The following is an 18,323-nucleotide window of genomic DNA, read 5'->3' as shown; positions in this document are numbered from 1 at the left end:
CGACTGGAAAAGTGACAAAGGGGACTGAAGTGAAACGACCAGAGACGGCCGCGCAGAACTGTGTTTGACAGCTCAATATTTCAAGACAAGGTCCTCAGACTCCCTCAGACCAGCAATTAACCATGTGCAATGTTCCCAACCGGGCCAACGCGTTATCCATGGATGTATACGGTTGTTTGAATCATTTAGCGATACTCCATGGCGCACACTTGCAGGATTATATGACATGTTGAAGGTAAACATGACAGCAATAATAACTTCAAGGACAGTGCTGTGACCGCAGTTTCTTCTCATCCGTGACTTGAGTATAGACTGGATTAACCCCAGTGGAGTGTGCAGGGATGGATGTTTGGGGTGGGGGGGGGGATAGAAATAAACACCTGGTTGGGAATCTGCAACTCTCAGAGCAGGAACCACTTCAATGGAGTTTTGAAAAGCAGAGGATAAAATGTTACTGTAGGGCTCAACAAGCGGATTAAAGGCAGCAGTGCTCCTTTTTCATTTTGCTTTGACAAGATGATTGCAGACTACAGTCAGTGTATCAGTCTTTGTCCTCCTCTCGTCCCAGGGGCTGTGAAGAGCAGCAGGCCATGGGATCGTATCACACCCGACTACTGGAGACACAAAGAGGACAGCAGCCTCAGCTCACACATTCTCTGCATGGAGTGTTAATCAAAAAGAAGTGTACAAATTGAATGTAATCTCCTTAGCAAAGCACTGTTCCTTCAAAACATCTGCTTTGCAGGCGCAACAAGTGCAAATATCTCCAAGTATAATAAAAAGAAAAAAACACACAAACACATTCACTTCAAAGCTGTCGGTGGAATTTAGACTTTAACGAGCCAGAGGGGAGAAATGGAGGAAACACAAGGTGCATAAATGCTGCAGTCGGCCCAGACCAGACCTCTGGAAACCTCAGGAGATCTCCGCAGGAGGGGCAGACTCCCACAAGTGAAAAAAAAGAAACAACACACAAGACTTGACTGCAGCCAGACTCGTCACAAACGCGGCAGTCTGCCGCATTTGAAAAAGAGCAGTCAGGTAGCCTTCCCACAATGCAACACACAGTGCACTGCAGACAGGAGGCTGCTGGCAAGACAACAACGTTCACGAGTGTCTGTGCAGCAGACAGAAGGAGACGCCTCTGTTGACGCAGCAGACACAACAAGGAAACATAATTACAGTTATACATTTCTTTGACATCTAGAGGGTAAAGAGCAAAAGCAATAAAACAAAATGCATTTGAAGACGCGGGGAGATGGAGTTTAAAAACAAGGGCTGGGTGTCTCTCTTTTCAAAAATAGATTTACTCTGAGCAGCGTGCTTGGATCCACCCATCACAGCATGCCACATATTTCCACTTAAAAGATGAGGTAAGAGCGGCAGATAGAGAAGTGATACGGAGCCCTAAGCAATAAGAAGCCTTTAAAGTCTGTTCTTCATCATCTCAGCTGGAACACTGGAGGATTTCACTAGAAAAGCTATTTTCACAGTCAGTCCTAATCCTATAATCTCAAAGAGAAGCCGTGATGACACTGAAGAAATGTAGATACAAGAGCCTAAGGGTTGAAAACACATTAACAAAGCACCGACATTAAAGCAGAGGAAAACACAGAAACCTCCCAAATACAAACTGAAATGTGTCGAAAACATTTGTTTTATAGGTTGTTTTTTGGGTGGGACTCCCTATAAGCATAATAAGGCCCCTTTAATGTGAGATATTTGATGTTTATTAGGTATTATATTGACAATAATAGAAAAAAACTTGATTTGATACCAAAACGATACAATAACAGCTGTTACAGATATGTCATCATTATTAGTTTCAGTTTTTTTATTTGTATGCATTTCGATATTTCTGATTTTTGCTCAAATTTTCTGACCACTTGGCTGAATTAAGTCTCTAAAAGTCTTCCATTTGCTTTTCGTTTTCTCCCGTTACCTAAAGTCATTCATATTCATTATTCGGGGGGAGAGTTCCTGTCAGGTGATTTTGTTGAACTCTGCTTGTTTGTTCTCTGAATGGACCGTCAGTTGGCGCCTGATATATTCTGGATGTGGGTGCATGAAAGGTCAGTTTAGGGTCTGACTGATAGCGCCCACACAGATCAGGAAGGAGACACGGTCGCTGTGGCTCTCACTAACTGACGGCGTGGGGCTTTCCATAATGAATGATTGTAGTCATGGTGAAATACAATCACAGTTGTTTTCTCCATTTGAACAACAATTGTGTTAATATTCCAGAGAAACTTGCTGAATTGTTGACAGAGAAATTAATTGCCACTTATTGTAATGATTTACTAATTGCTTCAAGCAAATATGCCACACGTTTGCTGGATCCGGTTCCTCAAGGATTTGATTGTTGTCTCTGTCATGTCTGTATGATAAACAAATAAAAAAGTGTTTTGACTGCCGCTCCAATAAAACAAGCTATATGATTGTAACATTATGGGAAATAGGGATGCACCATAACATTGGCAAGTCATTGCTATTAGCGGATACATGTTTTAAGATGAAATATCGGCGGAAATGTACTTTTCCTTCGATAAGGAAGGCAGGTTTATCACAGATGACTAATTCATGAATGTTTGACATCATGTGACCTGAGTTAAAGTTGTTCTTTTATTACTTCTAATCTAATTGTGCTTTTGAAACCTATTGTATTATATGTCTGGCAGTGGGTATACAGATAAGCCATTAAGATAACAGTAGGCTTTATAATATTTGGATTCCACTAAGAGACTACAGGATGTTTCGTCCAAGAAGATGAAAAATCTGTGTGTTCACTAGCATTGGTATAGATCGGCCCAAATGTTTTTTGAACAATGCTTCCTCTGTTGTCAGTGTCCAAAATCACATGCTTTGCCTTTTGACGGTGTTGTATATCACATTGAGTTGACATCTCAGAGATTGAATTGTGATTAAATTGCATCTGAAGATCTCCGATAGTTATCTCTGCTAGAAGAATCCACCATAGTTTGATAACAATCACTAACAAATAACCTCAACATTTACATTGTCCAAAATCCTCCATTTAACAGCACCCCTGCTTCATTAACATCCAATTATAATGTAACCAGACAGACAAATCATTAGTGCTTCGACAATAGAGAAGGGATGCTAAATCCGAGAGGTCAAAGGAGGAGAGGCAACATTTATCAGCACATTCCTTAAGTGCTAAAAGGCTTAATGGGAGTCATTTAAAACACAGGTATGTTGGAGCCTTGGAAACAAGCCATTAATGCACCGCCAGCAGGTTAACAATTCACATCTGATGCACACACACAAACACACACCTCGTGGACACTTGCCTTTCCAGGAACACAACATAGAAAGGAAATAACTTATCACGGTCGCTGTTTATGTGATTTCCCCCCCCCCCTTCCATCACGTTATGTCTCTCTGCCTTTCGTCCTCGCTCTGTCTGCCTCTCATTGTGTCTCGGCTCCATGTATTACCCATTTTGCAGTACAGTATATTCAATACGTAAACAAATACAGCTGCTGCATTTCATCCAGCCTGTGATTAGTCTTGTCGACTGCACACACAAGAAAAACGAGACAAATATGCCACTAACTCTCCCCGGACGACATTTCTGGACACTCTGTGTTGTTTGTGAGGAGGTGGGAGTAGCTATTATGAGTTTCAGTTGGGGTTCATGCTTTGCCCTTCTATGCAGATCATAGATTATCCAGGCTGTAAATGAGAACGGTTAGACAATAAGGGGCTTATTATTGGACGGAATGAAAGAAGTGTTTGTTTCCTGCAGGATGACTTGGCAAGTGGGATGTTCAAAAGACTGCTGGGAGGTGTGAGGGTGTCAGAGAGTATGGAATATACCACGTGCATGTTGTCTGTATGTCCTCTTTTTTCACATTTTAACATTTGTGTGTGTGCGTCTGTGAGGTATAGGCTGTGTTACAACAAGATTGAAATGGAAGAGATCAATGCCCCAGCCCGAGGCCCTGGGAGAGTGACTAACCATCTAATTAGAGGGAAGAGGGAAGAGCCGGAGCTTTAAATGAATTATTAGTGCCTCCCCAGAGATTGGGCCGAACAATGAGGGGAAGAGATGAAAAATGGCCGCCACACTGTATCACTGACAGACCAAATAGTCTGCAGTCCCTCCCAAGGGACTTGATACTGGGGCGACTGGGGGATGACAAGACGACACTTTGTAGCCGCCTCAGGCGTTAGATACGCAGAGCCGCACGTCAATTCATCCTACTTCACGTTCAAAGAGATTGACTTGTTGTCTACTGTGGCAGGTTGTGGTGGTTATGTGGATGTGGACGACAGCAGGGAAGTCCCCAGGTATGTGCAGTTTGCAAATTATAGGAACAATGCTACACTTTAGATGGCAGCTTGAAAAGTCCCGCGCTTGATGTTTTTTCTTTATTCGTGAACAGAAATGAATGCGTTCAGACTGTTTGACATATTTGGGTTGGGAAATATTGTTTAAACACAACTTTCATTAGTTTTTTCAAAGGGAAGTTGCATAAATATGAATTCATCAATGCCTTTTAATTATTCTTGTAAAATTCAACTGGGAGAACTGGCATACGAATACTTGAGGAGGAAACCACAAGAGGCTGAGATACCAAAATGGAAAGCATTGGATAAACATGGCGTTAATCGTACAACTTGGCGTTAATCGTACATCATGGGTAAGAAACGATCTACTGCTACACCCAAAAGTAATGGCTATGAAAATAATGAACAATAGCAAATAATGAAAAAGAGCCTTATCAGCCCTCAAGTTAACACGTAGCTGTTTGATAAGAGGGTGCAGCAAGAAGAAAGGACACGCGCTCATTAATCACAGGGCCTTATTTAAATGGGATTATCAATGTGCCCTGTGAAGGTGATTAACATATCTGCCCACTGGATTAGTACATACTGCATCTTATGGGCACAGTTTGAGAGCAGCGCAAGAAGCCAGATAATGGATTGATCAAATCAGAAATCCCAAATAGTGTATCGTCTGGGGATCATGAATGCTGTCAGTAAATGTTGTTGTTATCAACAGAATACGTAATTGCAAATAAGAAGGCCATGCGGGAAGCATACAAAAACACTGTTTGTGACCAGAATAATGTTAGTCACGTAATTACGTACTTAACATTTCTGGATTATTTTGTTTACACAAACAACAATCTTTCATTAATCTAACAGAGTTGTTTCCTGTGAAGTCGGAAATGCATGTTGAAGATTGTGTGCATGTAACAAGCAAAGATGTACTCGTATTGCTTGGAATTCGTAGGAGAGACATCAAAGACACTGTTATGAGACTGTGTTGGAATGCTAGCATTGTCACTGTGAGGATGCTATCATGGTGATGTTAGCATTTAGCACAACGTACTGCTGTAGTACATCTAGCTGCTAGCATGGCTGGAGAGATGTTTCATCCTTTTCTAACTTGTAATTCTAATACATTGAGATGAAATTGGTCTCAACAACATGCACTGTGAGCTCGCATTACACTAGCTAAACACTCTCCAGTAAAAAAGTGTAATTTATTAGACCTGCTCAGAAACATGCTTTTCTACATTTGGCTGTGCGCCCTCATTCCTAAGAGCTAAATTGGTTGACCCGATATTAATCTCCCCGTCTCTCCCAAGACAGGCACTAAACAACGGCCATCTACTTGTTCTCATTAGCAAACATTCTACACAGCAGACTCGCTTCGAAATCGATACCTTTAATTCCCTAATGGCCCCAACTGATTTAACCCCAGCCCTGTGGAGAGAGGGAACGAGCCAGAGAGAAAGGTTAGGAGATTAGATCTACCTGATGTCCTGTGGCTTGTTTTTGTGAGGCTCTACTCTCTAGTTTCTGTCTGAGGGTTTCCTCCCATCACAGGCAGGTATTTCCCCTGAGGGCAGGTTCTGGGTGGAGCTATGAGAAGGTCAGAGGTCAGAGTAAGATAACAATGAGCGTGTTCAAAGCTTCGCCAGGGAAGGATGGGCCAAATGCAGGTGAAAGAGGACACGTCATGTCAAGCTGACAGCTGGAAATCAGCACCTGTCAAGTGCCAAATACATTCTGAGAAATGATCTGCATTTCAACTATCTTGTTCCTGTGTTTGTATGGGGTTTAAGTCTTGTATTAGCAATATTTAACGTATTCCCTATGTTGAAGTCAGTGGCAAGAAAAACTAATGAAGACAAAATCGTGCCATGTATAAATACGCAGGTTTCAAATAAGACCTCTAAATCAACTTGTGGTAATTGGATACATAAAATAGCTCGTAAAAGAAGGAGCTTGGCATAAGCAAAATGTATAATTAATTTGGTTGGAAGGAAATCTTGCCAGGTAATAGTTCAATTTACAAGCCTGGGGCTGTGAGGCCAAGCAGCTCATTCTGGACACTGGTTGCATGCCATGCACGCACATATTTTAAGAACTACAGCTCTTTATGAATGTAGCACTTTTATGAGGAAGCACATGATGTGCTTTATTGGGTTCTACTGGATCATCTGTTTGCCATTTTTCTGTTTGAACAACTCAACAAGATTTTTATTTTTAAACACGAAAAGACTATCGTCCAAACATAAGCACAACATGACTGACCTTACCCCAACCTTAACCCTCATGATGTGAACCTACAGGAGCCAACATCAGCTCACTTCTCAAAAGGGTCCTCACTTTGAAGGTCTACATCTCTGACCTGTTCTTACCCTGTCAAAAGTACACACACACACACACACACACACACACACACACACACACACACACACACACACACACACACACACACACACACACACACACACACACACACACACACACACACACACACACACACACACACACACACACACACACACACACACACACACACACACACACACACACACACACACACACACACACACACACACACACACACACACACACACACACACACACACACACACACACACACACACACACACACACACACACACACACACACACACACACACACACACTTCTCCACTCAGTGATGCCTGAACCTGTATGGTTAGGAGGGATGGTTGTGGAGAAAGCTGTTCCAGGACCACCTAGGGGAAATATTCTGCCTTTTGAAAGCATTGACAGAGAATGAGATAAATACTGCAATAACAGATCCTGAAAGCCTCCCTGGTTCAGGCATTCACAACAGCCACGAGGCAGGGCTGTGGTGCTTCAGTCTGCGCACAGTTTCCAGACCACATGTATAACATCTTCAGCTTATCTGTCTCTTTCTTATTTCAACTCGCAGTTGTTCTAGTGTCAGGCATTTATTCAGCCGTTGGACTTTTGCTGTCAAAAGGAATAAGGCGTTAACATCTATTCTACAATTACCAAGTGTATTCATACACTCTGGGGCGATGCAGAGACAGGTACAACATAAATCAATCAGTACACACAATGAGGAGCTTGTTCCAGTTGTTGGTCTTTAACATTAATTGAGCTCTTAAGCTCCAGCATTGCCCCAACTGATCTTGACTAATGTAACATAGGCTTGACTTAATGCAGAAACAAACGATCAATTACTAAATTAAAGAAAATAAATCAAAAGTCAATGTTTATAATTGAATAATCATTTAAGGCAGTTACGAAGTATAAATGACAGGAATTCAATCAATCTAGACATAACTTTGGGTCTGGGAATGTCTACCTATCCACTAGCTGTTGAGATATTTCACTGGATAAGTTTAAACATTGAACTGCTGGAGAGAAAAAAACTTAGGGCATCACCAAAGTCATTGTGATCATCCTCATGGAGGTGTGTACCAACATTATTGGCTATCAGTTTTAAAGTTGTGATGACCTTTCCTAAAAGGTCCAAAATGCTCACCTGGTCGAGGCGTTAGAGGAAAAGGCAGGGGATCACTAAAGTCAAAACAGACGGAATGACAAAGGTCTAGACAAATAATCTAACCAGTGAGTAAAGGATATAATCCTTAATTGCATCTTTAAGGGACTATAGCCCTGCAACCGGTTATGTTTCAGTTTTTTGTGTCAGGATTTTATACAGCAAGAGTAACTGCATCGCAAAGAAGTGGTGTTTTTTTTCCGAATTCCATAGAACTGTTCATTTACAGCTTGTACTTGAGCAAAAAAAGATGTGACATTTACAGCGAAGCAGAGTGAGAGAGAAAACAATGACTTTTGTGTGATGTCCCTTGGACTCCTCCGTTTCATCCCAAAGGGTTGAACAAGGGAAACTTGGGAAATAGATATCAGGTCAGATTCATTCAAGACTGGCTGGCGGTCTACTCAGGTGTCCCACAACTTCAAAGCGCCATTTAGCAGCTTCATAAATCACTCTCAATTAAGGCAATATTTCATCATTGCATATTTTCTTCAATATTCGGTCGTAAAGCCTTGTGCCAAACACATAACTACTTTGTTTTAATCTTTTCAAGGTGTGGCTATTTAGCTTGCCAGAGTGATATGATGCCTCTGGTGTTGAGATTATTGTTCCATGGTGACAGATTCAGACGTTTCCTTAATTGTTTTAATAGATTAAATTATAAAGGTTGAGCATTGACAGGTCTATGACAAATAAACAGTTTTATCACCACAAAGTATTTTTTAAAGCAGGTGTTGTCAGCCACAGTAACAATGTATAAATAAAATCATACTGAAAATGTAAAGTAAGTCCTCACAACAAACCTGCAAATACTCGCCATACTGGCAGCCAAAGAAAGCAACATGGAGATCTGGGAGATTGTATTTTGAAGTTGCAGTAGAAATACTAGAGTGTAGAACTGTAAAAAGAAACTTAGAAAAAGTTGTACATGAAAAACTTAACTTAGGGAAAATCACAAAAGTCTGCAGGTGCTGAAAGAAAAAGGTAATTAAAATACTCCTTATACAGAATGTCCCATTTATAAGTATATAAGTATTTAAACTCTGAATCTGCAAAGTAACTGGTATTTTTTTAATATTTCAAATGAATGTTGTGGAATAAAAAGTACAGCGTTAGACTCTGAAATGAACTCAATTAGAAGTATAAAGTAGCATACAATTGAAATACCTATGTTAAGAATATGTTTTGCACTTGATTGAAAGTACATTGTTACCGATTGATAAGATGTATAGTGGGAATTAAATAAGAGCATACGTACTGCAATGAGTTTTGAAAGACAGAAAACTCAGGACCTGGTGAGTTTATATTTAAAGTTAAAGTTACAAAATAACTTTTTTACAAACTCTTGTGAAATAGGAGCACCTTAAAGCCATAAAGGGTGTTAGAAAAGTGAACAAACTGAATAGATAGAATGTGGGAGATGTGAGTTTAACATTTCTCATCATTATACTCAACATGAATTTTATTTGAAATTAGCATTTCCTGTGCCTTTCTGCAGAAAAAGACAGTTGAGAAACATGTTTTTCTAGGTTATACAGCACACTGCTGAGAGGAGCTCCTGCCATGCACATCAAAGCATCTTTGTCTTGGCAAACGCTCGAGGACTTCACCCTGACAGTTTCACTCTGTGTCAACCAAATTAAGCCAGGCCACATGCAAGCTGAAAAGGGCCACACTAAAACAAAAAGTCCTTCCAGAAACAACGCTCTTAAAAAGGAACGTTGATAGTCAATTGACGATTATTTTGGGCTTATGTCACAACAGTGATACATATAGTGCCGCAATGCTTGTTATGTGTAACTAAAGATGTCATTATCAATTGACCTGATCATATTTCTACAATATTTTCTGTCTTTACAAACAATTCCTTGCCATATTGTCAATCATAAATGGTAATTAATTATTTATCACAAGTGAGTAAAATGTACTAAATTAAGCTTATTTTTTTAGCAGACTGGCCTCAACACAAGTAAACTGAAAACTGATGTTGACCTTCTGGGAATTGTCTGACTACATCATTGAAAACAAATAATTAGAGTACCTTAATTATAGATTTCAACTCTATGGTCTATCCGGTGAACTAACTGTTCTGTAGAGAAAGGACTTCTGGCATAATGACCCTGATCAAGGCCACAAGCCGAAACTCGTTTGTCTAACAATTAAGTTGCTTGGTATATTCCACGTGTTGCTGAAGTTATACCTCTACGCCCTATAGTTTGCCAGAGGCTGCACTGGTAAATTCCTTACACCTCATTAGATCAGCGCTGCTAAGTCAAACAGCATGAAGCCTTCTCTGCCTTACGCACTGAGGGCTGATAGAAATACATCAAATAAAACTGAACTAAACAGCAGGGAAAACTTCGCAATGAAATGATATTTACCAAAATATAAATAACTTGAGACTTTAAAAATGTAAGTCTTCAATAAGTTAGAAAGGCTGATAACTAGGTTCCACCTTGAACATGTCAATTTCCACAGTCGTAGATGTGCCTTGACAGCATGGCTTTTTTAAATGGTTATTTCCGGCGCACGATAACTGCTGCCATAAGGGATTACAAGGATCTACTAATGTTGTGATCTACACTATAATCCACTATGTGTTTCTGACCTCATGTGACCTGCCTGGCAGCGTGCATTAACAGAGTTACCTTCACCAGGGTGGCAGGACCCTAGATGACAGGGAGCCCGGCTGTTGGCAGGCTCCAGGTGCCTCAGAGAAGCGGCCACCAACTACCAACCACGCGACATCAAACGTAAGCAGAAAAGCAGACAAAACAGAGGCCCAGACAAAACAAAAACCAGACAAAATGAAAACAAATAACACTGTTGCCCTTCCTCTGGCACACCACTGTGTTTTTCAGCCTTTTGTTGTTGGGAACACTGACACTGACAGAGCATGGGCATTCTCTCACTTGGCAGCCGTAGCTTTCAAACGCAGCAGATTGAGAGCAGAAGGTGAGGCACCACGTGGCGATTGTGGTTTCACAATAGACGAGACAGAGCATTGGTGTCTGAAATCTGCCTAGTATCCCTGCAGGGAGAAACCGTCTCCAATGAGCAGGCATGTTTCTTGACACTGGGTGCCTGGCTCAGAGCTATCTTCATCTCCTTTTCTTAAAGTGGATCATTTTAAATGCTGAAACAGAAAGAGGATAGTTCATGTAGACACCATTTGATAGCTCTTTGCCGGGAAATAGGAGCACCTTAAAGCCATAAAGGGTGTTAGAAATGTGAATAAACTGAATACATAGAATGTGGGAGATGTGAGTGTTTAAATTGATTGATCACCTTCTTTTATTCCTGAGTCTAACTTTACAATTCTCATCATTATACTCAACATGAATTTTATTTGAAATGAGTATTTCCTCTGAGGGCATTAGGCGCGTTCACACCGGAGTACTTTTACTTTCTCGTTTAGTTCCGATAGTGCCTGGAATTTTGCGTTCACACCAAAAAGACAACTTAGTTCCGAGAACTTTTACCCCGATTTTTAGTGCCTGCTAGAGAGGTGGGACTATCCTGGGGAGAAAAAAGTACCAATTTCGATTGGCTGGGCGAATTGCAAACCACGCCCCGTAAGTTTTGTGAAGCCGCCATTGTATTTGCTGGCCTTAGCATTATTAGCATTAGCATTATCCCCGTGCACCAACGGAGAGAGAATAACTTATGGCAACACAAAATAAAACATGGGAGCGGTGGAGATGAGGAGGTTTCGGCATTCTGGCGATTGACTCGGAAGGCTTCAGTAGAAGCTGCTGGGAGTCCCAGCAGCTTCTACTGAAGCCAGTCCCCAACTCCGGGGACTTCCGGCCGGGGACTCCGGGTGGCAGTATACGCTGTGAAGTAGTTTGCGGCCTGCCAGTAAACCCAAAGCAGAAGAAGAAGAAGTGACGTCAGCGGCTCCATTTGCGTAATCTTCCCTCAGGGAACTTATTCCGGTGTGAACGCGATCTGCTCTTAGTTCCATGGGGGAACTAAGTGCTGGCACTAAGTGCTGGGCACTAAGTACGGCAAAGTACTTGGTGTGAAAGCGGCTAATGTCCTACAAAGGAAAAGGCTCACAGCCTCTGCAATGTGCCTTTTCTGCAGAAAAAGACAGTTGAGCAACAAGTTTTTCTTGGTTATACAGCACACTGCTGAGAGGAGCTCTTGCCGCGCACATCAAAGCGTCTTTGTCCTTGATCGCTGGGATGGGTTTCTCGCTGCACAGTACTGGATTCTGGAGAAGAACAAGGCTGAACCAGCACATGGCAAACCAATCTCGAAGCAAAAGCTGGCCTAATTCAACCAAAGATAAGGGATAAGAGACAACATGGGCTACTCTTTCATCCGAAAACACAAAGGCTGGGGACATTGGCCTAGAAAAACCGGGCTAAATGGACAGTTGTCTGAAATAGGTCAGTCAAAAGTCTAATGGGATACACACAAGCTCCTATACACATAAACACGCAATCCATTCAAACAGCAAGCTTTAGTCGAGCATGCTACTCAGACAAGATAATGGTGGGATAGCTCCAGGGGTTCTTGAGGCCAGGCGTTACCTACTTCAGGGAAAACTCACAACATCTCAAAGTCTCAGATTTGCCCACAACACTGTCTGATCAATATGTCCACTTTTTCGAACACAGGCTGAATGTAATCCCTTAAAGCAAGGCTTTTATTTGTTGTGGCAAGGTTTGCAAAAGCATATAAAGAACTAAGACCTAATTCCTAACACATTATATATCAAAGAATGTATAGGTCAGTTGGAGAGTAAAAATACATGGTTGACAATACATTTTTATTTGAGTGAAACAGAGTGTTCGACTTTTGTTCAGTTTTCTGATTCTTTTGCAATTAAAAGAATGCAATAAAACCTAATCTACCTTGCAAAGGGAAGAACGTGAGAAAAATGCACATGTGACATGCTTGCGGCTAATCGCAATATCTTAACCTCCTCTTCTGTATTTCTTTCATCTTTGGCATCAGAACCAGGTTGATCCACCCATAGTCAGTTTTCAACAGCAGTGATTAAAAAGGTGGAAGGAATGAAAGTAAGGGGATTAAAGGAAGGCTTGTCTTTGTAAATGTGTGCCAAACCGGTAGAGAAGACAAAAGCAGCGAATATCCAAACTTAAACAAGCACACTACACACATTTATCCAACTACTGGACTCTCACACCCACTTGTGCACTAAACTTACATATGTATCCACAAACAGGTAGATGCACAGTAACACTCACATTAAACAACATGTCAAAACAAGCTACAAAGCCAAAGCGGAAACTTCTGAACACACATGCGAAAACACATGGAGGCAGCGATTGACAGCTCGCATTAAAGTGAGGGCAGGCCCAGGCTTGACAGGAGGAGGGGTGACAGGAGGCAATTAGAGAAATGTTGTTGTTAATGAAGGCAATATTTCATCATTGCATATTTTCTTCAATATTCGGTCGTAAAGCCTTGGGCCAAACACATAACTACTTTGTTTGAATCTTTTCAAGGTGTGGCTATTTAGCTTGCCAGAGTGATATGATGGCTCTGGTGTTGAGATTATGGTGACAGAATCAGACGTTTCATCCATTGTTTTAATAGATTAAATTATAGCCTACCGTAAGTGAGGTAATTATACATCATGCCACTTAAAGGTTGAGCATTGACAGGTCTATGACAAATAAACGTTTAATCACCACAAAGTATTTTTGAAAGCAGGTGTTGTCAGCCACAGTAACAATGTATAAATAAAATCATACTGAAAATGTACACTACAGTGTTTTTATTTATATCCTGTAAAGAGGTTGCATCTTCTTTATGTTAAACAAATCATTGGTGAAGTAAGTCCTCACAACAAACCTGCAAATACTCGCCATACTGGCAGCCAAAGAAAGCAACATGGAGATCTGAGAGATTGTATTTTGAAGTTGCAGTAGAAATACTAGAGTGTAGAACTGTAAAAAGAAACTTAGAAAAAGTTGCACATGAAAAACTTAATTTAGGGTAAATCACAAAAGTCTGCAGTTGTTGGTCTTTAACATTAATTGAGCTCTTAAGCTCCAGCATTGCCCCAACTGATCTTGACTAATGTAACATAGGCTTGACTTAATGCAGAAACAAACGATCAATTACTAAATTAAAGAAAATAAATCAAAAGTCAATGTTTATAATTGAATAATCATTTAAGGCAGTTACGAAGTATAAATGACAGGAATTCAATCAATCTAGACATAACTTTGGGTCTGGGAATGTCTACCTATCCACTAGCTGTTGAGATATTTCACTGGATAAGTTTAAACATTGAACTGCTGGAGAGAAAAAAACTTAGGGCATCACCAAAGTCATTGTGATCATCCTCATGGAGGTGTGTACCAACATTATTGGCTATCAGTTTTAAAGTTGTGATGACCTTTCCTAAAAGGTCCAAAATGCTCACCTGGTCGAGGCGTTAGAGGAAAAGGCAGGGGATCACTAAAGTCAAAACAGACGGAATGACAAAGGTCTAGACAAATAATCTAACCAGTGAGTAAAGGATATAATCCTTAATTGCATCTTTAAGGGACTATAGCCCTGCAACCGGTTATGTTTCAGTTTTTTGTGTCAGGATTTTATACAGCAAGAGTAACTGCATCGCAAAGAAGTGGTGTTTTTTTCCGAATTCCATAGAACTGTTCATTTACAGCTTGTACTTGAGCAAAAAAAGATGTGACATTTACAGCGAAGCAGAGTGAGAGAGAAAACAATGACTTTTGTGTGATGTCCCTTGGACTCCTCCGTTTCATCCCAAAGGGTTGAACAAGGGAAACTTGGGAAATAGATATCAGGTCAGATTCATTCAAGACTGGCTGGCGGTCTACTCAGGTGTCCCACAACTTCAAAGCGCCATTTAGCAGCTTCATAAATCACTCTCAATTAAGGCAATATTTCATCATTGCATATTTTCTTCAATATTCGGTCGTAAAGCCTTGTGCCAAACACATAACTACTTTGTTTTAATCTTTTCAAGGTGTGGCTATTTAGCTTGCCAGAGTGATATGATGCCTCTGGTGTTGAGATTATTGTTCCATGGTGACAGATTCAGACGTTTCCTTAATTGTTTTAATAGATTAAATTATAAAGGTTGAGCATTGACAGGTCTATGACAAATAAACAGTTTTATCACCACAAAATATTTTTTAAAGCAGGTGTTGTCAGCCACAGTAACAATGTATAAATAAAATCATACTGAAAATGTACACTACAGTGTTTTTATTTATATCCTGTAAAGAGGTTGCATCTTCTTTATGTTAAACACATCATTGGTGAAGTAAGTCCTCACAACAAACCTGCAAATACTCGCCATACTGGCAGCCAAAGAAAGCAACATGGAGATCTGAGAGATTGTATTTTGAAGTTGCAGTAGAAATACTAGAGTGTAGAACTGTAAAAAGAAACTTAGAAAAAGTTGCACATGAAAAACTTAATTTAGGGTAAATCACAAAAGTCTGCAGGTGCTGAAAGAAAAAGATAATTAAAATACTCCTTATACAGAATGGCCCATATAAGAATAATACAGTATACTACAGTATATAAGTATTTAAACTCTGAATCTGCAAAGTAACTGGTATTTTTCAAATTTCAAATTAATGTTGTGGAATAAAAAGTACAGCGTTAGACTCTGAAATGAACTCAATTAGAAGTATAAAGTAGCATACAATTGAAATACCTATGTTAAGAATATGTTTTGCACTTGATAATTGGGACGATAATAGTTGTGTACAAGCCATACAGTCTATAAAAGCTATTCATAGCAGGCGAGCAGATGAGCATAGCAATGGAAATGGATGGTCCGTGTGCCCATGATACGGCCCCGAGAGCATGGAAGGGCTCAGAGAGAGAGGGAAGGAAAGATGAAGGAGTGTCAATGATCTCTTACTCTTGCATGTTGGGATGTCGCAGTATCTCCAGTAGATCCCGTCCTCGTGATCTGCGATGTAGCACCACGGCTGAACGTCCCCATCAGGGTTCCTGCAGACATCGAAGGGTTAAAGTTAAGTGCACACCTATTATTATTACTGAGGATGTATCTTTATATCGATTTTGCCTTCCGGTTTCTCACATCTAAAAATAAATAAACAATTGGGGACATCATGGGAAAACAGATATTTTTGCAAAAGATACTTTGATTCGACATGATCAGTCATTTCACAATTTAATGAAAAGAAACACAAAATCCAGGTATTAACATTCAGGGTTTCCCACACATAGACTATACTTGGGCGGGCCGCCCAGGTATATTAACGGCCGCCCAAGTATATTTCGCGACCCATTTAGTTTTTTTTTTTTTTAATAATATTTTTTTTTTATATATTTTTTTTTTATTCGTCCGTGACCGCGACGCCATCTGCGATCGATTAACTTGTGGACAATGATCCCTCGCTCTCTTGCTCTGATCTCGCCTCCTTCTGGCCTGTTAAGTGGCCTGCCTCACACAGGGTGACTGGCCAACACATCCTCACTCCCAGGTCATCCTATGTTGACGTTATGTCAAGTCCCCTGCCGGCTTTTTCTAACGCAAGGGGGGGGGCCTTAGAGTCCATTTTCAACGCAAGGGGAGGGTCCTTAGCGTCCATTTTCAGCTTTCCGGGATGTCCATATGCTTCTATGGACGCTCATGGAAGCACGGCATTCGTTTGTGTCGACTGCCCTTAAAGGCAATGAGAGCATCCATTCTCATTGGATAACGGAGAATTGTACACCCGGAAGTAAGTATTCCCCTTACTGTCGATTGATTTTACAGTGATATCTGCACTACTCATCGACTAAAAAACACCAGATTATCCTTGTTAATTACACAACATTGATTGGTTTAAATTGTGTGCAATGCTTTTGTATTTTTCCTCTACTGGGAGTTGTAGTTTTAAAAGACGTTTTTGTATTTCCCATAATAAGAAGTTGCCAGTATTAAACTGTGTACATCCCTGGAGGTTTAGGGGATAGGAAACACTCACATTTAACATATAATTAATAAATGGGTGAAAATTGCTCGTGCCCATAATGGGCAGCATTAATATATATACACACATGCCAGCTAAGGTCAGAAGAGCTTTATTTAACAGCTGGTCTTATGTTTGTGACCCCTCCTCTTGTTCATTGATAACATTACATTCATTGTTAGCCTGAAACATGCACTTGTCAAGGTTCAGAGGCACATTTTGCAAATATGGCAGTAGCCATCGATCAGCTTAAGATAAGATATACTTTATTGATCCCGAGTTGGAACATTTGCGTTACATCAGCATGTGTAACAGTTGTAATGCAGTGGTGTTTATTTGTAAATCATTTAGTATAATCACACAAATTCTGTGTTTTATATTTAACAATTCTGTGTTCTTTATTTATTGATTGTTCAATACCTGACAAGGCCGGAGATGAAATATCTGCATACATCTTATAAGAGTATAATACATTATGTATAATATCAGTTAAAATAAGTGCTTCAACATAGTTAACATTGCTGGAGGTATGCACACATATTGATAGATGTCTTGTAATGCACTATTGAGGAACCTGCGACCCAAGTTTTTCATTCAGTGCAGAACTACACCATAGTTGTGTAGGCCTATATGATATGTCAATAAACCTTAGAAAATCTTGAAATCTTGAACGGGATGTGCAAAATAGTCATTATATACAGTCTTTAATGAACTATTAGTAGAGAATAACGAGTATGAATATACTTTATAAGGATCCTATTAATATCTAATAATAAAAATAATGAAATTCAATAACATGCTTTAACCACTAGGTGTCCCTTTATATCAGCTGTGCACCTTTATGGTGTAAATACAGCCTATCTACCAATTGGATCAAATATAAAAGTCAGCCGAATTAGTGTTGATACTGCAAGGAGACGTATTGTGTGAAAAGAAATGTAAGATGTTGTTTAATGGCTGATATATTTATGATCCACGTCACGTTTTCAGTTCTTCATGTTTGTCTTCTCATCAGGGCTCTATAAATACAGAACTACGGCAGATATGTAATATTTAATGCAGCCGAACCGTGTATTACAATGCCGGTATGTGATGACTTTCAAAGAGAAAAGCAAGTACACTCGGAATAAGGTATTATTTTTTTATTTTTTCGGTCTGTTTCCGGTATTTGTTAATGACAATGTGCTCTGAGATGTGAGACTGGAATTGCACAGGGGAAAATAACGTATCTTTAGATGCGGATTTTGTTAAACTAATATGTTTGCGCTGTGGACCAACACTATACATTGACGGGGAAGGGGGTAGGAATAAAGATAACACCATTAAACAGTTACACAACATAACAGAAATAACATCGATAGCAGCGTCCCTAGCAACCACCTTGGTAACAATGAAAACGTTGGATGCAATTTCCTGAAGTAATCTTCGTAATAACTAGCAAACTAAAGATCATGTACATCCACTGCACACATCATCTGAAATAACAACTCATATTTCTCGCATCAAATGACATCATAACACATTTTAATGGC

At 40.1% G+C, this 18,323-nt stretch overlaps 1 protein-coding gene across 2 annotated transcripts in view; it reads right to left on the bottom strand.

Moving 5' to 3' along the window:
• Positions 1 to 18,323, bottom strand: part of kremen1 (kringle containing transmembrane protein 1) — a 66,707-nt gene that overhangs the window by 15,376 nt on the left and 33,008 nt on the right. For both annotated transcript variants that reach the window (XM_034091601.2, XM_034091602.2), the window contains exon 3: positions 15,732 to 15,823. In XM_034091601.2, coding sequence (XP_033947492.1) covers positions 15,732 to 15,823 — 92 coding nt within the window. The remainder of the gene's footprint in view (positions 1 to 15,731; positions 15,824 to 18,323) is intronic.

The sequence above is a fragment of the Pseudochaenichthys georgianus genome, chromosome 9, assembly GCF_902827115.2.
Source record: "Pseudochaenichthys georgianus chromosome 9, fPseGeo1.2, whole genome shotgun sequence".
NCBI classification, from domain to species: domain Eukaryota; kingdom Metazoa; phylum Chordata; class Actinopteri; order Perciformes; family Channichthyidae; genus Pseudochaenichthys; species Pseudochaenichthys georgianus.
This window is presented reverse-complemented; position numbering and strand designations above follow the sequence as displayed.